Source organism: Ptychodera flava, chromosome 19, assembly GCF_041260155.1.
Source record: "Ptychodera flava strain L36383 chromosome 19, AS_Pfla_20210202, whole genome shotgun sequence".
Classification (NCBI taxonomy): domain Eukaryota; kingdom Metazoa; phylum Hemichordata; class Enteropneusta; family Ptychoderidae; genus Ptychodera; species Ptychodera flava.
Window position 1 is genome coordinate 20,597,367 of NC_091946.1, and position 25,323 is coordinate 20,622,689.

The 25,323-nt window shown below is 39.5% G+C and overlaps 2 protein-coding genes across 9 annotated transcripts in view; one reads left to right on the forward strand and one right to left on the reverse strand.

The window, feature by feature from the left end:
* The first annotated feature begins 3,499 nt into the window (after positions 1-3,499).
* LOC139118848 (uncharacterized) lies at positions 3,500-10,435 on the forward strand. Its single transcript, XM_070682359.1, has 4 exons — positions 3,500-3,630; positions 4,403-4,673; positions 8,602-8,737; positions 10,123-10,435. The coding sequence occupies exons 2-4, from the start codon at positions 4,420-4,422 to the stop codon at positions 10,189-10,191; spliced, it is 459 nt and encodes a 152-aa protein (XP_070538460.1). The 5' UTR covers positions 3,500-3,630; positions 4,403-4,419; the 3' UTR covers positions 10,192-10,435.
* A 260-nt stretch (positions 10,436-10,695) lies between these two features.
* Positions 10,696-25,323, reverse strand: part of LOC139118846 (guanylate cyclase soluble subunit beta-2-like) — a 79,406-nt gene continuing 64,778 nt past the window's right edge. For 3 of the 8 annotated variants that reach the window (XM_070682352.1, XM_070682351.1, XM_070682350.1), the window contains exons 4-15: positions 24,471-24,731; positions 22,601-22,812; positions 21,627-21,674; positions 20,181-20,604; positions 18,559-18,879; positions 17,736-17,884; positions 17,107-17,253; positions 16,678-16,832; positions 15,880-16,103; positions 15,362-15,499; positions 15,024-15,062; positions 10,696-13,261 (exon numbers count right to left, since the gene is read on the reverse strand). In XM_070682352.1, coding sequence (XP_070538453.1) covers positions 13,176-13,261; positions 15,024-15,062; positions 15,362-15,499; positions 15,880-16,103; positions 16,678-16,832; positions 17,107-17,253; positions 17,736-17,884; positions 18,559-18,879; positions 20,181-20,604; positions 21,627-21,674; positions 22,601-22,812; positions 24,471-24,731 — 2,204 coding nt within the window. In that variant the 3' untranslated portion in view covers positions 10,696-13,175. Of the gene's footprint in view, positions 13,262-14,817; positions 14,897-15,023; positions 15,063-15,361; positions 15,500-15,879; positions 16,104-16,677; positions 16,833-17,106; positions 17,254-17,735; positions 17,885-18,558; positions 18,880-20,180; positions 20,605-21,626; positions 21,675-22,600; positions 22,813-24,470; positions 24,732-25,323 lie in introns of all 8 variants that reach the window. The other 5 variants (XM_070682356.1, XM_070682358.1, XM_070682354.1 and 2 more) reach the window with 5 other exon arrangements.

Here is a 25,323-nt window from a genome sequence, read left to right on the forward strand (position 1 = left end):
TTGAGACAAACGTGCTCCGCTTCTTTATAAAATAGTTTCATACTTACAGCAAAACTATGCAATTGTGCAATGAAAATGAATGTGAGGAAACCATTATTCGTAATGTATTTGCTACAAATGCAGCTACTAGTTAGGATAGAATAAGATGTTCTGGGAAAAGATAAACTAGAGACACATAGTTGTAAATGAATAAAAAGTCCGTCAACAACAACTGATGATTGAGAACTGTATTATTACACATTTCTGACAAGCACTGTAATCTTTTATTATTGTTACCAATGAAACATCTTCAAACAGAAAAAGCACAAAAAACCTTCATACCGCGCTAGCCTTGAAATAACTGCTTCTATAACACGCCACGTGCTCATTAGTATTCCGTATCGTGATTCGCCAGAACACGCAATATGACCAAGAACATAGATACGTCTACGTACATAGATACGTCAACCAATGACATTATGCGGTACGCCAAGGACAATTTTGGTTCAATTTGTGAAGAAATTGGCACAACTGAGGGCACCACTGTTACCACTACTGAGCATCGCAAAGTAAACTTCTCATAATGTATATTGTTGCAGAGGCTATACATCAAAGCACATTAAAGGTATTAACATTTAACAGCCTGAGAATGAGGTGTGCTATAAAACACCTATAACCAGGTCTTCGGGCCGTACCGCCCGTTTATAACCTCTCGTGGCCGTGTGTTACCAAAAACACATCGCTATACCCCTCGACCTACGACCTCGGGGAATAGCGATATATATTTCTGGTAACGCATAGCCTCTCGGAGTAATGAACGGGCGCTATAGCATATAGCCCTGATCATGCTCATGACCAGCTGATAGGTGTTCACTAGTCCGTGAGCATGAAAGGCCAGTGCTGAAATGCTATGCTTCCTCGAAATGTGTAATAATATGTACATAAGTACAAAAACGTCATGCAAATGCACTTTCTTAACCAATAAGGCGCAGTGAATGGATATTGTTACCTTGATAGCTGTCCCGCGCATTGCTGCTTCGGCATATATTTAATAGTGTTGTCGGAAGTAGCACCTATTGATACTTTCAGGTGACCATAAGGGCGAGCAGACATCATTATTGCCCAAGCGAGCTTTAATTAAAAGGACATATAAATGTTTGAAGTTTTCCATCAAATAGCACCTCAAGTGTCTGTTTCCATGGTGATTTTGTTTCTCATGCTGATCTTACATGATGGGTTGTCCTGAAGTACTTGACGTATTACTTCTTAATGAGGCAAATGTTTGATTTAACGCCATAACTGACTCCGATAACCTTAACACAGCATTGGGGAGAGGCACCGAACGAACTTGCACAATAGATCTTCCTGTACCCACAAGCCGCACAAATTTTTCACCAATCTTCAAAAAAATTCAATGACAGAATTACAATTCAATTCATTCAAGAGGCAAGTTAGTTGACAAAACAACTGGAACAATTAACTGACCAACCGTATCTGACTCTACATTCCGTATATAGCTTGGACAAGAAGATGTCTAAAATGCTCCTTTAAATGGCGAAATAACCTTTTGTTCTTACACGAGGTATGGCTTGTCAAACAGACGTATCGTGCGATATAGGTCTAAAATCGACAGGTCGAACGGAATACATTTTAAAGTTCTAGTGGCAGATTTTTTTTGAGTTTTTGTTCCTACATACATGCAATTTTTAAACAGACATGCAGTCTGATGTCGTCGTTCTGTTATATTTCAAAGGAAATAGAAAACACGATAACCCATTCGAAAGGTCATCAGCCCTGCCCTTCAAAATTTTGATTCAGATGGTCTGCCAAGTATCGAAAATTATGATGCATTAACGTTCTTAATGCACGGCATCTGTGTCAATAAACGATGACGGTCGATATTTTCGCATTCATTCAACGATTTTCTCAGTACGCGTTTAAAGTGCCACTTGGACTCAAAATGATATATAACACCTTATTTTCTAGAATCTTATCCCATAATGTAAAGTTTTGGTAATGATAATTCTCGTCACTTACAGGAAAACACGCAAACTTAGAATACCGTGATCACAATCTTATTTCGACAGATGATGTCTCTGTCAACTTGGTGGAGAATTCGGGGTCGACGAAATTGTTCTAATCAGGCCTCATTGAATATATCAGCTGCTGACAAATTTCGTCTCGCGCCTTTTCAATATCTACAGACCACGTGTTAACAAAATCCCAGTGGTGACACAACAGGCTCATATTTTCACAAAATGATTATATAGTGAAAGCTAATGTATTTTAAGGTAGTGTGCACCTCGAAAGTGAAAGACTTTAACTTCTGCTCAGATGTTCCTTAAGGAATCTTTCAACTATTCTCTTTCAAAATCAAGAATAAAAATCGGGGGTCAACGAGCAAATTTTGGTACAAGAGAAACAAGTAACCCAAGATTTACCGATATTTAAAATTCAAAATGGCCGCCAACCCTGAGTTCACTCTATAGAGAAAAATAAAATTTTCGAATTTCAATCGAGAGCTTTAAAATGAACCCCTACACGTGGTATATCAGAAAAGAATTGTAAAAGTTTGAGAGTCCAAATATCTGTCCCGAGATGCGTTCTACCTTAAGACAACTTAGAAAACACTGACGGAAAGAGGAGAAACTTGTCTCCTCTCAGAAATTTGTGAGTTTTCAAAAATTGCATGTGTGCCTTAGCGAACAAAATAACAGGTTTTAAAGTTGTTGTATTCAGATTTATGTTCCCATGCATGCTGAGGAGAAACTTTCAAGTAAACAGTTACAGACACTTTATAGGATGTTTACTTAGAAGAGGGATTGACTCTAGAGTCATTAGTCTACATGCTTTTCACACAGAAACGTATTAGGCTCATAGTTTCTTATCAGATGTGTGTACATTCGAGTTGGTTTACCACTATGATCATTGTATTTCTCCGATCATTAGGACTTTATGATAATATGTGCCTGTCCTCTGTGTGCTCAAGACTACAAAGTTGATTGTTGTAAAAATACACAGTACCGACATACTCAGAGGGGTTAGGATCAAACTGAACTAACTCCATTACATTGTGGTAGATGTATAAGAGCTAATATTTGCCTCTGTAACATGAACTTTGACAGTCGAATTAAGACAGCCCCTTGTCTAAACTTAACAACTTGTAGTGTAATACTCGGGGTCTTTTCGAACACGGCGTCAATTCTCAGTGAGCGCCAAAAAAAACGCCATCAATCAGTGCGTTCGATTTTGTGTTAGTTGCGGCATGGTACTGAGTGGGCTCACCCGTTTTATGAATAACTCGATCGGCAATCGTGAGCACAACCACAGCTGTTCACAACTCGCGATAGTCGTCGAAGTCAACGCGGCCCACTGGCTCCCCCTCTTGTCAATATTGAAGTAATGAAAAACATATTTGCGTAGAATTTGACATATGATTCTTTCGTGTAACCCAGATATTTCTCTTTAATATTAATATAAATAGTATTGTTTGCCCCTTGGGTTCTATTTAAGGCCGGGGACTTACTGCTTCACAAGGCACTATCGTATTCCACAGTATACAAAATTTACGGATAATTCGCAAAGATTTTGTTCGGAATTGGCGAGCTGGGATCATTTTTACAGTGTCGGTACCAGTTAAACGTTAGAAAGGTAAGTTGTCTTAACGATATAGTCGAGTTTACACTCCCGGTAGAATTTCAATCGTAATATTCTAAAATATTCTTACAACTTTAGCCTTAATTCATTCATCGGCGACATTTTTGTGCATCAATCGATATTTGTTCGCAACATGGGGATAAGCTATAGTTTAATGTTGTGTGATAGGTTCGGATGGTGCACTGTTACGAGTTAACCCTATACAGTGGAGCACAGAAACGATACGAGATACAAGGCCGCTGACTCAGCCAGCACTCGAAGAATCCAATCGCAAGACCGGTCTTCTGCTAGTCCCATGGACAGTTTAAGACCTCCATCACGAACTTTATATCTTTTTCCCTTCTGACTTGCTTCCTCTGATAACGTTTAAATCATCTTTTTTTCGTCGACTGATCCTTTTTCCTGACAACAGCTCTAGCGTGACGCTTGCTCTGTCCTGACTCTAAGTATGAAATATCGGCGGTCTCTCGACTCGATGAGCACCCGTGTGATTTCTGACACAGCGATGCTAAATTTTTCATGTTTTCCGTGGAAATATCGACGGTCAACAAGTTGACAGATGACATGTGTTGTGCACGCAACAAAGCTTCAGTCAATGACAAATAAATCTCTAGGATTTACGGGAGTATTGCATTTTTCTAATAGCCAACCAGAATTGATAAAACAATCTGGTTAAGTGCGACGCAACATTAAGTAGAGTTTTTCGCTGGTTGCCGCGATTGGGGAGCGCGTTTTATGTTGTTGCTCTATCGAATTTCCGTTTCAGAACGGGTGCTGTAAGTAATGGACCGGAGGATATACACGTGTCTGCTCTTCATGGCCGCAGCGGCTCTCTCGAAGCCCGTTGAGGAGGCCCCGGACGATATGAGAACTCACACCCGAGTGAATAAAGTAATTGAGATGTACCAGGACGCGGCCGAAGTTATGGACAGTATAACGTCATTCCTAGGTACCATATCACAGATCGACCCCAAGAGTACAGAAGTGGCCAGAGAGAAAGCGTCCATCTTGCTTCCAGAAAAACGCCGAGCACCAGGGTAAGATTTCTCATCTTTAACCGTCTTTTCCGTTGCTCTTTATTACATGTGTCTCTGTGGTTTTTGCCCATGTTTTAGTTGTGTTTGTTTGTATTTGGTGAAAATTTGCAAAAATGTTATCCAACATCTTTGATACATGCTAGAGATTGTAAAACAAGCAGATCTCAATGTTTGGATCGAACGGGGTGGCTATTTTTTTTCTGATCTCTCTACCTTCATTAAAATGACTTATATATCAAATATTGTCTGAGAAATAAAACTAAGAAATCAGGAAACGATAGCTGTGTTGCAAAATTGAAAAAGAAGGCACATTTTGTCGAAAGACAGGGGAAACGCGGTGAAGTCACAGAATAGTTCACCGCGAAGAACAGACAGATGATGACACAGAATCAGATTATGACAGCGTGTCGTGTTACTCAGGTATTCATGAATTACTGAACATTAAGCGAAACATGTGTGCATATCTATCCTTCGTAGGGTTCCTACTGAATCAGAGCGGTATGTATTTCAGAGCTTGCGCAGTTACTGCCGACGGCGACAAAAAGTTAGCATGCTTACTCCCCATGATGTTTCTGCGAAAAGTATCAGAACCGCTATCTTTTGATCATTCGAAGCGAATATAATGCTCATCAGATGTATAGCTCGAGGTAGAATGAAAATCGACAGGCATTAGAATTCAACATTAGAAGAGGATAATGAAGAATTCGCGCAAATAGTTGGCCGCGTTACAAAGTATCAAAGCGAACTGAACGACTGTGGCTTCCAGAGAGTCTGGTGCAAACTCGGAACAGACAGATGTCAAAAAAGTACGGTGACACGCACTTAGATTATGACAGCGTGTCGTGGTACTCGAGTATTCATGAATTTATTCAATATTAAAAGAAAGATGTGCGATTTCCTATCCTTCGTGAGGTTCTGGCTTAATCAGAGCGGTATGTTTTTCAGAACTTTTCAGATAAGGCACAGTTACGGCCGACAGCGACAAAACGTTTGCATACTCACTGCCCGTAATGGTTCTGCGAAAAGTGTCAGAACCAATATCTTTTGATCAGTCAAAGCGAATATAGTGCTTATCAGATTTATAGCTCGAGGTAGTACAAAAATCGATAGGCATTAGAATCTAACATTAGAAGAGGATAATGAAGAATTGGCGCCAATTGTAGGCTGCTTTACAAAGTATATAAGCGAACTAAACGACTTTGACTACCAGAATTTGGAGCAAACTCTGCTGTCTTTAATTGAAAGCTACTGATGCTAGGTGGAAATTTCAGTATCAAAAGGACATTGATGACAGTAATTGACGACTGTAATTTCCCACAATGCTGCTCTATTTTCGGTTTCGTTTCGTTGAATGTCCGGGTTCCTTTACGGTACGCTTGAAGGTTCCATTTTTAAATGGCGTGTTCACACACGTGAGCTAATGTCGCAGTGATGTCTGTCTGTCTGTCTGTCTGTTTATCTGTCTGTCTGTCTGTCTGTCTGTCTGTCTGTCTATCTGTCTGTTTGTCTGTCTGTTGGTGCGATATCTAAAGAACAGCTTATCGGACCAAAATAAAATCTGGTATGTAGATTTTGTTTGAAAATGGCAAGAACTGATTAGTTTTTGGAGGGTGTGGCTTGTATATTTTATGTTCATTCAAATGATTAATGATTTTTAGAAAAAAACAGACATACGATCAAAATCCACGAAAATTGGTATGTATATTGGGCATACTTTGCTTTTATGATTATGCAAAGTTATTAATTAAGCATTTTACTTCAATCAATTCCTAATTTGTATATTTAATTGACTTTTCTAATTAGGGATATATATATCTTTATTGACTTGACCAAAGTTGACAAAACCGTGAAGATACAAAGATACAAAGTTATAGTCATTGAGCATTTTTACTTCAGCCAATTCTTAATTTACATATTTCACGAACATTCCTAATTAGGGATATATATCTGGATTGACATGATCAAAGTTGACAAAACTTGCCCTGTACATTGAAGAAATTATGATAACCAAAAGTCGGTTTAAATTTATTAGAACAACTAATTACTAATTTGCGTACTCAACGTACTTTCCTAATAAGAGAAATACATCTGGATTGACATAACTGAAGTAGACAAAACGTGCTACGTACATTGAAGATACTACGATGTAGCATTATTGAAGTCATTTAGCAATTTTACTTCCGCTAATTACTAATTTGCATGTTTATGAACTTTCCTAATAAGGGGGACTGACGTCTGGCCTCCATCAAATACACTCAACATTGGCATATATATCTTGATTGACTTGACCAAAGTTACTATGATATATTATTACCAAAGATCGGATTAGATTTTAGGACATCCAGCTAATTTGCATATTTAACGAATGTTTCTTATTATGATATGTCTTGAATGACTTGATCAAAGTCGATGAAACTTGCTTTGTACGTTTAAGAAACTATGGTAAAATATCAATGAAAGGCGTTTAGCAAATTTACATAACCATGACTTTCTATAATTAATGCTATTAATTTGCATAATTAAGAAACCTTTCCAATGAAGGATATAAGACTGGAAGGACTCTAAAAATGTTTATGAAACTTGCTATTTATATTGATGAGACAATTTTGCTGTATTAGGGAAAGACATTTTACATTTTCATGTCAGCTAGTTTATAATTTTTATACCTAATGAGCTTTCACAGTTTGCATATATAGCTTGAAGGACTTGGACAAAGACAATTACACTTGCTATATGGAGTGGTGATACAATGACAGCAGTTAAAGCAATTTAGTATTTTTATTTCAGCTAATTACATATTTGTATACTTAATGACCTTTAGAATTAATCTGTGTTACATATTGTTATGATGTTGATCACAACACATGAAGTTGCGAACATATGGCAAAAGTTTCAATTTACACACAACTGCAATATACACTGAAACACCTGAGCATTTTCATTTTATATCTGGTAAAAGAGTATCGGCCAATGCTTCAGTGAATGTGATTGATTGAATGCTCTGAGAGCTTACTGTTTTTTACAAAGAAGATTTTTGTCAATTTCGTCATAATTTAAACGAGTGTTGCTTTAAAACGGTAGCCCCTCATTCGATAAGCTGTTCCATCGCTGAGTCGTAGGGTAGGGTAAAGGAAACCGATATAAACTATGAATAAAACGTTGAATTGTTAAAAGTCAAAGTTAATCAGCCAACGATTTTTCTATTTGTCATGTGTTTTCTTCATTCGGGGAACACATGTTACCATGAACAGTGGCAAATATGGACACAAAACACAGGGGTTTTGTCGTATACAATCGGTTTCCGAAAACCTCCAAAAGTTTACCATTTAATGAATATGATACCCGATTAAAGAATGACGCTAAATTCCATATACGAAATATACGACGAATCGGCTCGTTTAGAGTGATTACCATTTCACCGTATTCGAACTCTACGCGCCCCGAATTTGAAAGTCTTTACCTATTGCTCAAACTTTCCGTAAAGAACTGTAAGCTATTCCATTTTGAAATGAAAACTCGGGGGGGGGGGTCACCGTGCAAAGTTTGACCCCAGAGAAACAAATTACCCAATATTTACCGACACTCGAAATCCAAAATGGCTGCCATCCCTGAGTTAACTGCATTGTGAAAAATGAAATGTTCGATTTTCACAAGAAAAGCCTATGAAAACTTTATTCTATAAGATTCAAACTGAGCCCCCACCCCCACCCCACACACAATTAGCAGACCGGCAAAGTATTGTAGATGTTCGAGTAAGTGTCCCGGGGCATAAGGCGCATTCTAGCTTAATAGATAAATTTTTTGAAAAGGTATACATCGAACAACATGTTCAACAAATCCTTACGTCTTTTCATGTTTTCATGAAGGCTCGATGATCTTCATAATTTCGAATATTTATTATATTTTTTCTGGGTTTTCGTTTTTACAGTTTTCAAATGAGCGCCTGGAGGCGAAAGCGAGGCGCAGACGACACAATGGGATCTCTGGAACTTCTACGTAGGCTCGATCAAGAGGCAGAAGAAATGGTCGCAAACATTTACGATTTTCTGGACAGTCTTGAAGAGGTAAGATATCATCACATCTCGAGTCAATTGGTATGTTGTTTTTGTTGTTGTTTTCATCGGAAAATTGTCCCCTCCTAGCTGAGGGCCTGGGTTTGAGTCAATCGACTACAAGATTACAGTACTGGAACGGATAACAATAGTACATGGTGTGGAATTGTCACGTTGTCAATATGCAATAATGCAATCTTTAGCATTATAATGGAAGGCACAGCTAACTTGTCAGTATTTCAAGACCTAGATCGCCATTTTGAGAAAAGCACCTTCTCAAAAAAAAAATTAGATGCTGAGTGCACCACAGAAAAATCGCTATAATTATATACTGTAGCCAGAGTTGAATAATGCTGTTAGAATGGCGGGAATATGATAGTAAATCAAGATATTCCTTTTTGCAATTCATATTCAAGAAAAGTTTCTAATCTAGAAGTAAGAAGTCATATCTCTACTCTTCATCTCCTTTTATGGAATGGATATTACAACCAGAGGGATATATATCTTCTTTAGAAAACTATCACTGGATAGTGAATAAGTGATAGAGGCTGTGGTATTTTGAGCTTTACTTAAGTTTCACGTTGCTATTTCAAGATAATAAACTAGAAATGAAAATTTTAATCCACGACTTATTTTATTTCTTGGGAGAGGTAACTTCTCACATTCTGTTCAATAAGGAAGAAAGGGAAATTTGGTTAATAGAAAACATTCAAAAATCATGCCCCCTTATCTATATTGTCTATGAGGAAATATTATAAATTTTCGATTTTCACAAGAACAAGATTTAAGTCAGTACAAACTGTATAAAAACGATTAAGGATACAATTTTGAGTGTTTCTGAGCTGCTTGTCAACGTCTCGCTATGCAGACCATGTCCTAAATGTATGTAAGAACAGTCTCGTCCAATTCCAATAGTTTTCTAAATCAAGGTTACCCGGAATTATAGCCTACCAAAGCAGGTTTCATGAGCTGGTTAAGTTGTATTTTCAGTCCTCTCCCATAATTATTGAAGATGGCGCAGGATACATTTGTCGTTGGATTACGAAAAGAACTTGTTGTATCTCATAGATGAGAGACAGGTGTGCAAAGTTGGGTAGAGCGAGCTTGTCCTTTCCGAAACTCTAGCGTCAGTTGCCCATTTGATACTAAACAGTTCAACTCACTTACATATAAAATGTGCTTCAATAACGAGTCATTTCACCGTATATTTTGCGTTCTCTTCCTCGTTTGGTCGTCATCATTAAAAAGACAGACGTTGCTGGAACGTTGTTGGGGTAAAAATAATTATCACTTGCATCAAACAGACTAGCTCGACACTAGTTTGCATTTGAATTTAAATTTTCAATGTTATGCCCATGAAATTCTGACCTTCGATGCCCTTCCCACTTCACCCACAGGTCCGTCTTCTTTACGAAGGTACGCCGAAACAAACACGATCGAAGGGATTCAAGACGAGTGCGTGGTGATACAGTATCGCTATGATGAGAACCAAAACGAGGCACGCAGAGATGTCGTGACGTCACATCCGGCAAAAGACATTTTTGTCTAACAAGTGTTTTTACTAGGTTTTAAAGGAAACGAGGCAAAAGTTCATACAATCCACCGTTAAAAATCATGTCCTTTCATAATGTTGTATTTATCTGATGTGTAAATTTGAAATTTGAAAATGATGTCATCGAGCTTTAAATAAAACCAAAAGCCAATTGATAAGTTGATGTGTTTGGCGTTTTGTTTCACGAAACTACGTAGGTTTTCAGTATCAGTTTTTATCCATGGTCGTGTTTTTCTTCAAAATGGTTAAAATCCTCTTGCGCAGACGACAGACAACAATAAAGTTACTTATGTGAGTAGTATCATCTCATAGAGGGGAGTAGATCATTGGAAGCAAATGACGACACTATATTCTGAAGGCTGTTAGCATATGGTACCAATCTGTCAATTCTTGTACGAAATACAAAATGACAAGATGGTTGTTCTTTCAAGTATTTATTGGGAAAAGAGGGATTTTTTCAGTCTCAAAATTCACTGATTTTTGAAAAACATTGATATGGTAAACAACATAATTAACTTTGAATACAATATTTACCGTCATTCAAGAAATACGTTCTAAATTGAAAAACTCTCATATACAGGTATATTTACAATATCTGGCGTACCAGCCGAGAGGAAGTACTATAATCTCAATAGACAGTTTATTAAAATGCGAGGTCAACAAGTGTATGCAACAAACGTCATAGACAATTAGAATCTTCCGGGTTTTAATCAATCCTGAAAAAATGTTAGACTGTGAACATTCCTCTCAACTTTATGAACGCATCAATCTGAACTACCAGCTTATGACGACACAACCTCAGAGTTCGACATATCCTCATCCAGAGATTGCACGTATTGCTGTAAGAGCGCCAAACTAGGAGACGCATGTCGGGATTTTCTGCTTGGCCAAAAGTTACAAGTACTAACAACAACATTCCTATCATGTCTTTTGAGTTTTTATTCCACATCGCAGAGTATGTTGAAACATGCATGCGGCGTTCAGACAAGTTATCAGCTTGTCGTCAATGGTCGAGTTCATGAATGCATGCATTTTGTCGATTATTATAGCAGAAATAACGTACTGCTATGGTCCCTTTAATTTAGGCACCATGTTAATAACCGAATTACTACAAATATCTTTAAGTTTTTCGCATAAAAGGCTAACTACAAGTTATTAATCTGAATTAAGCAAAACGCATTACGTGAACATTAGACTTCACCAAAGTAATTCTCTAACACATGATTACCCAACTCGAATTCATATACATCCAAAGTGACCATGACTATACTGCTTATAATTTTCAAGTGTCCGTGAAAGTATAAATACTATTCGATACTTAGCTGTGCAAAACTGTGCATAATAATTGGGGCACTGCGCTTAGGGACGGACTTATGAAGCTGGTACCTGTAAAGGCAATCACGTGACTCATATCAAAAAGTACTATGCTTTCGGTAAAACCTTATCGACAAGCGCCTTTTCCACTAAGCTTTCTATTCATTTGGACTATCCAACAAAAAGGTTTAAGGACATTAAAAAGTGAATATTTGTGCGGTTCTTAAGCGATGACCGTCTTACAATTTGCATGTCACTTGAAAAGCATGACCGATTCTCGCTCTCGAGCGAAGGCCTGTGAAGCAGTTTCAATTTCCAGGGGACCTACTACGATCTATAAACTAAAAGTGTGTCTTCTAGACACAAAAACTATCCTTCCTGTCGAGTCCTTGTCTAAAAGGCGGAAATAAACAAGATCTAAAGATGTCATACATTCAATACCTCTACATAAGCAGCAATGCAAGTGTTAGTTTCAAAAGTGACATCCCTTGCGTGCACAAATTTAAGAAATTTAATTCGCATTCAAAGAATACATTTTACCCCAACCGTGCCATTGCAATATCGTGAATCACCAGAAAAAAAGTTAACTTGCAGAATCACTATTTGTACGTGTGTTAGTTTCCATTTTAGCTAAAAACGTCTTGCATCAAATTCCATTATTCCCTCTTCATAAGAAGGGCTGCTGGTTTAGTATTTAGAGGGCGCTATGGCGACTTTTAAGCTAGTATCATTACACACAACATACAAAGAAGTGTATGAGCCTTTCTCATTGGTTAATCAGGTTAAATGAAACTCATGAAAACAAGTTTTCCGTAGAAAGTTGCTATTTGTTTGTTCTGTTTGTCAGGCATAAGTTTGAAAGATTGCTCACGGCACCTACATGTACGCAGAAGAACTTAGAATTACAATGCTGCAGGAAACACTGGAATGAAAAGTTATGGATACTATTTTCATGAATTAAATTCTCTATCATGAAGTACATGAAATACATTAGTTTGTAAGTAAGGTAAAAATTACATCTTCGTTGCCATTTTGGCCGAGTTGTATGTTCCTGACAACAAAAATCAGCAACAAAAAGCTCTAAACGTAACAACATTGAACAGCTAATGAATATGAATTAAGTTTTCATCAAATTTGCGCTGAATTGGTTTCTCATGTCAATTTCCTTATAAAGCTGTACCGGAAGAGAACATTTTGCAAAGTTAAAAATCAGATTTAATACTCATTGAAGCCTGCATCTCTAATTCAACTTGATGGACTTGACCTTCAATTGAAATATAGCCTTGGACTGACGAATCACAATGCTTGTACTATCTTTGGGATCTGCATACACAATGAGATGTGCGCGAACACGTCCAATCAGGAGAGGCGAACATTTCATGTCACGTGACGAAGTCTATAGGTCTGTTCTCGCATTAGAAAAAGGCTCTCGTAGGATTCGCCGTCCATGAGATCTCATGTGCATCTGTCCCGAAATTCCTCTTCAACTCGTCACAGTAAATGATATCAGTGATATTTACAAAGGATAAAAAAATATCTGTTCAGGTTTTGTGCCAATCATGCTTTATTGGGACTGGTCAACAACTAGAGAACGATACATGTTTTAGAGTTATTGCCGCCTTGTGGATGATGGTACCCTTGTCCACTCACTCCATTCGCCGTTGGTTTCCCTGGAAACAGATCAAGACATATGCAAATTAATTATGCATGCTGTTTCATTATTAGGGACGTTATAATCTCTACATGTACCTGTCAGCCAGGCACCGAAAAGGGGGGAACATTCAGTAAAATTCATGGTTCTGTTTAATGAGCATTCCGCAAAATTTACCAACAAGACTGAACAATAATGGGAACACATATTGTCAATTTAACAAAACTGATGCAGTCCTAAGATATGGAGGTGTTCGCTATGAACATCCGGTTTTCTTTGTGAAGAAGATTTGACCCACTTTTCTTCAGGTACGCAAATTTACCGCAGCCTCTCACACAATATATGTCACTACTTCAAAGATTGCCACAAAGTATTTTTCTTTCGGGATTTTGTATTTCTTTTATTCGTTGGTCTGATAGGATCGCTGGCCTGTGTTAGAGTACAAAACATCCTCGAGCTAGTCTTCTGAAGAAACAATCTCATTTCACAAATCTATACTAAATCTTCCATGAGTCACCATCATTCCGTGTTGAAGGGAAAGATTTCCCCTCAACTTTTGTGATATTTGCCGTAGTTCTGGTGTATCTATAGATGTGAGCATGGTGCGTTGACACTATACCGTTCGCAGGAAAGGGGATTTGTCACCCTGTACTGTCGAATACACACACTGAAAGGTGTAGTACTTATACGGAATACATTACATTGCGACAACAACCGCTTTAAATTAAAATTTGTGTATGCTCTGGATAAATTGATTCTCCTAGGCATACATTGCTCTGTGACTGATTCCGTAAATTTATTATTGACAATAAAACAATACCGTTTGAGGACAATAGAACCGTGAAAGATTCGAAGTTTCGATTTTTGGGGTGTGTAGTACTTCAAACTTGTTTATTATCTGAAAATAATCCCATGCAATGTACACATCACTTCTGGAACAAGATATAGTGGATAAAGTCATACATTGTTTGTGCGAAATTCTATACTAACAAGCTGCCTGGTTCCCATAATCCGCTTTTTTCAGAACTATGGAGTAAAGTATCATTTTTGTGTGGTTGCGGAGTTCCAATATATTTTTTATAACAAAACACATAGTCTGAATTCCACCTGTCGTTACTTGGAGCTCGGCCAACGACTACAAGTCGTCCGAACTCGGAAAGATGTGACCTTGTGCCCCGCAAGCGGAAAGCTACGTAAATGTGATGCAAAAATAGTCGAAGTTAATGAAGCGAATAAACGACGAGGAGTGAACCAGCATGCCCACGTTAAATTATGCAAGACTTACATTAAACTTTAAATTTAATGACAGCAAATGTATAGAGGTAATGAGACAAGCGACTTATTGCTAAATGTATGTGTGAATTTACAGGTAGAAGGAAATACTTTAATTATTAAATACAGCGGGGCAGTTCAATTTTTCAGGGATTACATGTGATATCAATAGACAAAATAGATAGTGAATTTGACTATTTGTTATGGGACTATACAGAAAACGTTGGCCCTGAAGGAAAGGAGATAGAGAGTTGAAGAAAGACCTCAACATTATTTTTATACTACCCCGTCATTACGACTTACATTTTCATTTATTTTCTGCTTGTTCGTTGCTTGGCCTTAACGTTCCCGATAATTATCCCGCCAGCGCCACCAGCGGCCGCTTAGACAAAGGAAAGGACATGCACAAGGGATATTCATGCGTTACAACATATCATTATTTTTTAAGTATTTAAAACATGACACAGACAAACTTGGGACATGCTCATGCCATTGCATAAATTGCTCACCCTGTGTATGCTGGCGTTGGTACAAGGTGTCGCTTTCAGCTGCAAAGAGGCAAAATCTAATCATTACTCCTTGAAGCGATTCATTGGAACTTCACCTGCTGTCTCAGACTGAAAGATCCGTCGCTCGAGGGCGCTCTCTACGGTGAGCGTTGAGAGCGCCCTCGAGCGACGGCACTTTCAGTCTACCGATGCCTCAAATATTAAAGCAAGCTTCCTACGTTACCCGGCAAACAAAAATCATCGATTGTGTAGCACGTTCTGAACACCCAAAAGCATGTAAATAATAGCAACTGCACGTCCTCTGCCAATTTTCTAATTGTGATTCGTTTTCAAGATACCTGAGGAGCTGTCTCCCTCTCCCGCCGGATTCGTGAAGACCGGCTTGGCGCGTTCATCTTCTCCCTGCCGCCTGTTTTCGTTGTCAGGGTAATACATAGGTATAACGGCCTCTTGATTTTGGTAATTGCCGCCTCCACCTGTAGGGACAGATATGTTTTGACGTCAGAGGAGATGGATCATAAAAATTCAAGGAGAGGTCAGATTCTGGACATTGCTTTTTAGCTCTCCAAGATCGGACTACAGAGTGCGACAGATTTTGAGTCGCACACTTTTTCGTTTTCAGGTCAATTACAGATTGTTTTTGAAAAATCGGCAAGGGCTACAGTATTTTTCAGGTTTTGTTCAGTCGTCTTCAAAATTCAACGTCAATGCCCGAGTAAACGGAATAATGATGAAGCAGCAAATGGAGACTATTGGGTCGGCCGACCTACACGGAACAGCGCCACCGCATGAGCGCAAACGCTAGCATCAGAAGGGAGGGTCAGCTAAACGGGCCTCTAACCATTACTGTACATACCGTTTACTTCCTTTGTGGGCGAGTATTTCATCGTGTCCGTCTTTTCAGATCTGTTCCGATAATTCCCAGATCTAGAGTCACCTGACCTCTGTATTCCTCGTCCCAAGATCTCGTCCACTGTTGCGTTATCGTTTCCTTCGAGAAAGTACGTGGTCATGGATCCTTTGCCCTTGACGATAATTTCTCCCCTCTCCACGATGCGGAAACCCTTGTCGTGTATGTTCCTGTCGGATAAACGGATAATCGTAGTCGGTTACAATCAATTTGCGTGTTATTAAGGTAGAATGCGTCTTGGGGACAGATGTGCGGACTCTCGAACCTCTACAAGGTCTTCTTGGTCTACCGCTTGAGGGGGCTCGTTTGAAGCTCACTGAGTATCATCTAAAGTCTTCGCGGACTCATTTTTAAGAAATCAAAAGTTAGTTAGCTTTTAATCATCCATTCGTTCATCCGTCCAACAGAAACCCCCTGACCCTTAAAGTTTAATCCTGCGAACACTGACACTGCAAAAAATTTAAGACGACCGAGAGACAATTGTTCAAAACGTATTTACTGATAGGCGGCATAATATTTAGGTGCCCTATTGCTCGCACGCCCTCATCGGTGATGACCTGAACGTTATGACAGACAACTTCTTGTAGTTGTCTGAGCGTTAGAATATACAGACAGACTTTCAACACTTTGGGCTGGTACCAAGTAAGTAACAAAATGAATTATCTTTTGAGGATATAGGCAGTCAACATTTGAGAAAAGAAAAAATATTAGAATCACAACTGAGGAAAGGCAATGTGACATTACCTGTATGCTGCGGAACTCAGGTGAATTTTACTTGGTTCTCCGTGACTTTCCATCCGAGATGCCGTGTTCACCGAGTCGCCGAAGAGACAATACCTTGGCATCTTCTCGCCCACAACGCCCGCCAGGGCAGGACCGGAATGAATGCCAACTCGGATCTGTTAGAGAGGAAGAGAACGATAAGCTTACATGAAGACGGTGAACGACATCGATGCTTTGCAAACGCGAATCTTGTTGATATAGGGGAAATATCATTATTATAGCTGATGAGGTCGATGTAATAAATATTTGCTATTCGTAAACCAGGGGCAACTTCGCCGTGTTGGCATTTCGATACAACTATCAGCACGGACCATTCACCAAATTGTGAGACAGAAAATAGTAAACAGGAGACCCGTTTGTAATAATACACAATGACAAGTGAATACTTACCCCTATTGGTTCTCCTGTGACCGGCGAACTGACCTCAACTGACGTAATAATCATGCCCAGAGCCATGTTTGCAATTCTCTCCGTGTGCGTTTTCACTGGAACTGGGAGCCCGCCTACGACCATGTAGGCATCACCTATCGTCTCAACCTTGGGTATACAGACATTCAGAAGACAGCTTTAGGAAAGCGATTGTGTAGCATCTTTCGAATAGATGTGGGTAGCGTCAAATTAGCAATACTTACCATACCCTTGAGCTATTAACTTTTCAACTGACTTCTGACCTAACAAGCCAGTCAGGTATTTTGTCTTTTTAAATGTCTAGAACAAAAATAAATGTTGCATTTGTTTTCCCATGTACACCCTTTTCCCAGTCCCACTCCAATAGAACTATATGTTAAAAGGACCTCTATAAACCGAACACCTCTCCAAACCGAACAATTATCTCTGTAGGGTTCCCTGTTCCCTGTAGGGTTCGGTTTAGACAGGTTTTACCTCAATCATGGCGGTTTCATTGTGACACTGTATCACAGCCTCTACACCACTTGTGTTTTATGTATTTAGTATGTTTTTTGGAATCCAGCAACGGCGCACGTTTGTATGTCACCAACTACAATGGATTTCCGGCTCACCTTATATACATCATGCACGCTTGTGAGTTTGTCAAATCGGACATAGAGGCTATTCAGCATATTGACAATGTCAATTGGCTTTGACTGAGAGCAGATCGTCGTGAAGGACACGATGTCACTGAAAAGAATCGTGACCTCTGCATATTCTCCTGTAAGAAAGGGGAAACGGTGAAACCATGACAACAGACCGTTAGCTGTTTATCTTAAAGGCAAATGCTGTGCGAGAAACGGAAGAGGAAGAAAGTGGAAGGGTATTTTGTTCTGACCTCCATTTTGTTTTTAACTTGTTAAGGTACCATATGCCTCGAAAAAGAAAGACTTAAAGTTTTGCTGAAACTTTCATCGATGAAACTGTCAACTATTTTCTTACTAAATCCATAATAAAAATCAGGAGTCATCGAGTCGTGCAAAGTTTGGTACTAGAGAAACAAATTACCTAACATCTACCGATATTTGAAATTCAAAATGGCCGCCATCCCTGTGTTAACTCTATGGGGAAAATAAACAATTTTGATTTTCAAAGATGAAGACGTGAAAATTTGCCTTATTCCAAGAGCTTTAAAATGAGGCCCTACAAGCGGTATACCAGCAACTTGAAAGTATTGAACAAATTTGAGATTCCGAACTTCTGACCCAAGGGCGCATTCTACCATTGTAACAACAAGAAATACTCGAATAATTCGGTAGAACCAATGATTTTTGACATTTGTCAATTACCACTGTAAGCTAGATAGTTAACATCTTAAATATGTCGCGAGTCAAAATTGAAAATAAAGAATTATCTTGGTTTCGAAATCTGTCATCGAGCTGATTTGGAAGTTACCTGCTTCAACTCTCTTGCCTTCCCGAAGTTGGTCCGCCACTTGTCGCGGCAACATCGAATGCAGCAACATATCTGTCTTTGCTTTCTCGGCCTCTAAGTCTGCCATCGCCTTGCGAAGCTCCTCCTTTTTCATCTCCAGTTGCTTGCCGAGCTCTATTTCGGCCAACCTCTGCTGGTTGAAGAGGATCAAGTCTCGCGTGACGTCGTGCAGCGGGATGTCCGAGAGGTGAAGGCCCCTGTCTTCCATTTCTTTCAAACTGGCTAGTCGAGGCGAACAGAGGTAGACCATGCACTCGAACTCTTCCATCCAAACCATTTGACCTGGTTGAAGGTGAGGAATTTTATTTCAGCAAACGTTATTTGACTACTTAAGGTGGCATGCGCCTCGAAAGTAAAGTGAAAGACTTAAACTTTTGCTCAAACTTTCCTTTAGGAATCTTTAAACCGTTCTCTTTCAAAATCAAGAACAAAAATCAGGGGTCACCGTGGAAATTTAGTACTAGAGAAACAAATTACCCAAGATTTCCCGATATTCGAAATTCAAAATGGCCGCCATCCCTGTGTTAACTCTATGAAGAAAAAATAAAATTTTCTATTTTCGAAAAACTTAGCCGGTGAAAGTTTTTCTTTCTCCAAGAGCTTAAAAATGAGCCCCCAAAAGTGGTAGATCAGAAAAAAATTGTAAAAGTTTGAGAGTCCGAATATGTGTCTCCGGGGTGCGATCTACATTAAATCAAAAACCAGCAGTACACCATTCTTTCAATTTTGTTGCTATCGCGGGGTCCATTACAGTCTGCTCATTTTGCATTTGTCCAACTTGTAACCATTACAAGATTCAATTTTTCTTTCCCTCTCCCATTTTGCTATGGAGAAATACTGACATTATGTTCAGATACATCGGGATGTTCACTTTGATTTTCATCATTCTGACTGAAACATGTTCGTAAATGTCAGATAGGTGGAAAGCACTCTCTCTTGAGTGAAGCAGGCTCAAGGAAGAAGTGTAACAGTTATCAGTGTTCCTTCGGGAAAAAAAAACATTATACAGCTGTCCAGGGACAACCTCACTCTGATTTTTTCAAATGATTATGAAATTTACATATAGTAGAGACCAAAGCGTTTCTTCGTTTTCAGTCAATGCAAAATGGCGAGCTTGTAGATCTTTAATTTATAGATGATTTATTGGAAATAAAAGATGTCACGGGACTTCACTGTAAGAAACACGGTATACCATGAAACCCAATGGTACTCACTGGCCGCTGTGTCTGTAAATTCGAGATTTTAGGGTGGCAATTTCAATAAATGCAATTACGAACTTCTTTTCTCGCTAAGGCCTTTGTATTTCTTCGATGCGTCAATGTAAACTTCTAGACTTTTTTCAAGGTGCACTTAAGTAACCTACTCGATTGTAGTGCATATCCGAAATCAAAAACCCAAAACTGTTCGCACAGTCGACAAACTACGAAAGTAAAAACTTGTCCCACATCAACGAGACGGGAATGACCGACCTTTCGAACGTGAAGGTTTTTCCTCTTTGTGGCACAGTGGAAACCGTCGAGATCTGTACTAAAAATCAGACTTCAAAATTTGAATTCAAAAACCAATCATCGTCGACCACCTACCTCGAAGTTGCAACATTGGTCGTCCTTCCCACTCGGGTCCAACCATCGACTTCTTTGTCTCCAGAATAAACAGCTGGTTTATGAATTTGGAGATGCTATCCAATGTCAAGTCAATTTGAGGATGAATAAGATTGAAAAACATGGTCAATTTGGTGTCGAAGTTCCGAATGCGTGGCATGATTCTCTGAATGTGGAATCCCGACTGCTTGACCTTGAGATCTTTGTCGAAGACGACGTGAAACGGGAAGTTGTCGCAAAATATCTTCTGATTCATCCAGAACTTGTTCGGATAGGACGGCGTAAATGTGTGGTATAGACTGGAAAGCGCCACCAGCGACCTGATCTGAGCTATAGATTTGCGTTTCCCGAGCGGTATGCCTTGATCTTTCATATTTTCCAAGTTCTTCATGACTTGGTCCACATCCTAAAAGAGATTATGGAGTTACGTTCAAATGTGAAATATACAGCGGCAACCAACTATTCAAGAAATTGTAACAAAAAACTTTTTCACAATGTAAAATATACTAAAGTTTATTTAAAAAATGAAAGCTATTTGCTAGTGCCTTCCCGCCATTATATTTCACACATTTCCCTTCCCGCCAACTATTTTTGTCACTTCCAACTAGGAAAACTCATAATTGGCTCTCTCCTCATTACATACGCTCCAACAGCTTCCCTGCAACTTGCAATAGGCAACTGCCGGGTAATATCGAATTCTACTGCCTGTACTTCCACTACGCTTTTTCAGAGTTTTTCCACAGAGTAAAAGAAAAACAGCTTTCCCGCCCAGTGATGGCAAAAGTTGCGTCGTCTGCCATTCCCCTCCACGATGATACATTGGAACAGAACGCAAACTTTGAATCTGCCCTGTGAAAGAACACGCGCTTGCCAGTATTTGCTTTCGCGAAAAGCTGTGTAACAGCCAGAACGGAGATATATTGCGCAGATAAATGGCAATTGAAAACTCACTGAACCCAGTAAGTACGTAGATTGACGACATGAGTGCGACACAAACTTACCAAAAATGCGCAGACGACATGACGCTTTATTTTTAAACACCACGTACATGTACATGCATTATCGGATCTGACCGAGCTGTTCACTAATTAAGGCACATCCCGGAATTCGAATCGACCACGGTACAAACAAAGCCATGTGCGCAAACGCGCACAGACGTACGTGTATTTCCATACGCGTTCAGTACACATGTGGGTTTGTTTGTACCGGCATCACGTGATTATTTGGGCGTACTGAGTATGTAGAACGGCGTACGCATCGCGTCCTTTTATTCCGGAGTAGAACCATTAAGGCACATCACATGTTTACATTCGATGAGTAACAAAGAGCCGACAACTACTAGTATCATGCATTAAATAATATACTACGACCTTTCAACTCGACCTGACGACATCAGCGGAGCATGCGTGTTTTTACATGAATTCCTACCTCCACTGGCTCTTCCATGTCGAGCTCTATCAGTTCGTCCTCGACATCCTTATTGGGAAAACAATTTTTATCAGGAAAAAAAGATTTTACGCACCAGAATGTAGCTATGACGATTCTGTCACAACAATAAATATTGACAATAATCTAGACTGGGTGACAGGACATATAGACAGACATATGGAGAGGCTCACAGACAGATAGGTAGCCCGGCGGCCTAGTGGATAATTATACACACTACAAGCATCCAACCATTCAACCACCAACATGTAAAAGTTACGTACATGTATGATACACTATAAATTACTTTCGTGAACAGTGCTGCTAGAGAAGGGGTGGTTTGGTAACTGATTAATGTCAAATCAAAATGTGAAGGATTATCAGCAACTTTGTCCTGGAGAACACACAAACATGGACAAAACTAAATCTACCAGAAGCAGAACGACAAATATTTCCCCTCTTATGACAACTAGGAGTGAAATGGTTATCCACTCAAAGGGGGTACAGTCGTCGGAACTGCGCCTGTGTTTCTTGTTTACAAACAATGTATTCCCTACACGATATCTAGATGCACTTCATCATCATAGCTGCAACATTTAAATTTGTACGATGTAGCTTATAACAGACATGTTTTAACTTTCATCAATCATCATCGTGCCGTGGATACAGTGTTTACATTGGTCGTATGGGTCCCTTTGAGCACAGTTCCGTCGACTGTATCCCTTTTACCGAACCATTTCCCCTTATCAAACTTTCAAAAGAATTTGCTCGAAAAAATGGACGAAAGTGGTGTTGGCCACATTTGTTATAAATCTTGGGTGACCGGCCCGGGGCCGCCACCCCTATTAGTCAGACCAAGAATAGTAACATCATGTGATTACTGTATTTACGTTAGCGTCGTTTACAGTTCTATTGTATCAAAGCAAAGCAGAGTTGTCTTCAGCCTTGAATGTGTAAAACGTGTATGGATTTCTCACCTGCTTGTTGAGGAAGGGTTCGCTGTGTTTCCTCGTCTGCGCCACGAACTTTGGTGGCCCTTCATCCAGTTGCGTTGTGTCGATTTTCCTCTGTAATATCGAAAACACCACGTGTTCCTTCTTGCCGTTTCTTTCGTTTTCGTACGACTGGTTTATGATTTGCATCTTGACCTCACTCTCAAAGAATTCCTTAGCAACCGCTCTGATAATACCTACACGACAGAAATATTGTCAAACCAAAATGGTCCAACCGATTTAAATTTCCGACATATAGGTACTATCAAAGCTATGGCTATGGTGAAACAGGCGTGACTGGAAGGTAGACGTATGGGGTGGGGGGTACATTGGGGGAAGAAAGGATGAAGGGTATGATATATGGGTACCGGGTGGCTTAGGAGGTTAACTGGTTTATAGAGGTCAAAATGAGCATAGCCCGGATGTCGAATCGCATGACGGGAAATTTGAAAAGTCGTGAGAACAAAACACAGTTTAGATTGCTATGTAGATGTTCGCTAGACACAGTTTATGAAGCGGCAGTGTTGAAGGTTCTGAGTTGTTGATTAGAAAATAAGTAATTAAATGGTTCAACTGCAAAAACAAGCCATGTTCGATTATTCTGTTTCTGGTGCCGAATTTGAGATCATCTACGCAATGATTGGTGCAGACAAGGTTAGTAAACGAATAATAATAAATGAATGTCTCGTTAAATAGACCCTCACGTGTAGCAATCAAGGTAAGAAGTGTGTACTGATGTTATGTCATTGTAGATTTTATTAATTTCAGGGAATTATACATGCTAGATGACATCAAAATGTCAGTACCGACGCGTACGTGTGAGGGTTCCAGGCACTTGGAAGGTTGAAGCACATATTACAGCGTTGCGCCAGTGCGTGATGGCAATGTTAAGCAAAGTGGCGTGCATGTTTGGTCTTGTTTTTCGAAGCAAAGTTGAACATAATTGGTCGAGGGCATTTAAGGGCAATGATTCAAGATTTGTTGGCAATCAAATCGAAATGGCCGCTTTGTAGCGAAACTATAAGTGACATGCACGAGCACACAATAGGACATCATGTTGTTCATGCAATGAGTTTGGACAATATAGGTTAGGGCACGACTATGAACGCACAGAATTCAGCGTGACGGAATGATGGATCTGGTAAGCCTAAAATCAAACGAACGGTTACGAATGCAGCCCATCTGTAAGGCTCTAATACTTAGCCAATGGGGACAAATATGAGCGGATCTACGCATAGGTTTAAATAGCTTATGGCGCTTGGTTTGGAAAACAAAAAATGTTTGTATGGTGGGAATTAGATTTCTTTTGCGAATCCGTGATAATAAGGCAATGTTTCCACATTTTTGAAACAAGTCCATAAATGAAACTTCTAAAAATAGAATGTGCTGACTATGTTGGCGCGCTCATTTTTTGACCTGATTGTTGATATCGTGCGATAGCCTCAAAGAGAGCAAGGAGGGCAGAACTCTTGTTAGAAATCACTATGTTAGTCTGATGTCCATGCAAATGCAGTTTTAAATGTTGTAATAAATGAGATATTGCAAATATCAGTCGCAAGAAAAATGCATGAGCAGATTCCACCCTCACCGATACCCATCGAAAATCCATAGTGGTTTTCAGTTGACCCACAATGCACCTCAAAATATCAGACTTCCTGTTGTGGGTTCCAATTGCGATTGAACTCTAAGAAAGATGATTTTTAGTATTGTTTATGACAACAGATAGATATGCAAGCAGAGTAATAGTGCAGACTAGAGCTGGAGAGTGAAAGCATGGAAACCGAACCGGAAATCATTGATAAGCCGTACAGGTGCATTGTGGGATAACTGGGGGCGTACACATCCGGGGCCTTACCAACCACTATGGGATGAAAGCCTTTCCTGCTAGAATAGTAATGAAGAATCAAGGTATCGTCTTCTCCCCGTTCGCACCGAAACGAAGGCGCGTCCATGTTTTTGTAGGAAAAACTCAAGTAGCTGTGCAGAGAGTCGAGGTTCTCCAGGAAACTGCGAAGATTGCTGCCGAGAGTTCGCAACATCTCGTCGTATCCCGAGCGCTGACAGAACGTGAAGAAGTATTCTCCGAAGGTCTCCAATATTGCATCGATCTCAAGTGCTGCGGGATAATCACATGGTTGACAGAAGTAAATATAAAATAATAACAATTATCGAAAAAATGTGATTACTATGTGCAATGACACAAACAAAAACGGAGCTTGGAAAATGTGATCACCAATGAAATATGTGGAATAAAAGTTAGGTTGTTTTACTTTTCCTTCAATTTATCAGAAACATAATAATGAAGTGTTACTGAATGAATTTTATAATTATTACACATTTCGAGAAGTTTCTTTCTAAATCGTTCTTGGAAAAGTTACGTAACACGTACATTCCGCCGACTCTTGCACAGAATCTTTGGTGTCAAGGTGTCGGCACACGTTGGTGGCGCTGTACAGTGCGAGTTTGGATAGTCACAGCAAAGCATAAACTTTGATTATCGGCTAGTTATACACTTTTGTACAAAGAATTGAAAAAGTTACAAGAAGGGCAATCTTATCCCCCCCCCCCCCCCGCAGACGCAATGCCTTATAAACAGTTAAACGAACCAGCATTGTCACCGTTTCTTGAAGGTCTTGAGTTACACGTACTTAGCAACTTTTTTTGTGTGCGATGGACATTTAAGTTCTCAACCTGCGGTCATAGAGGAA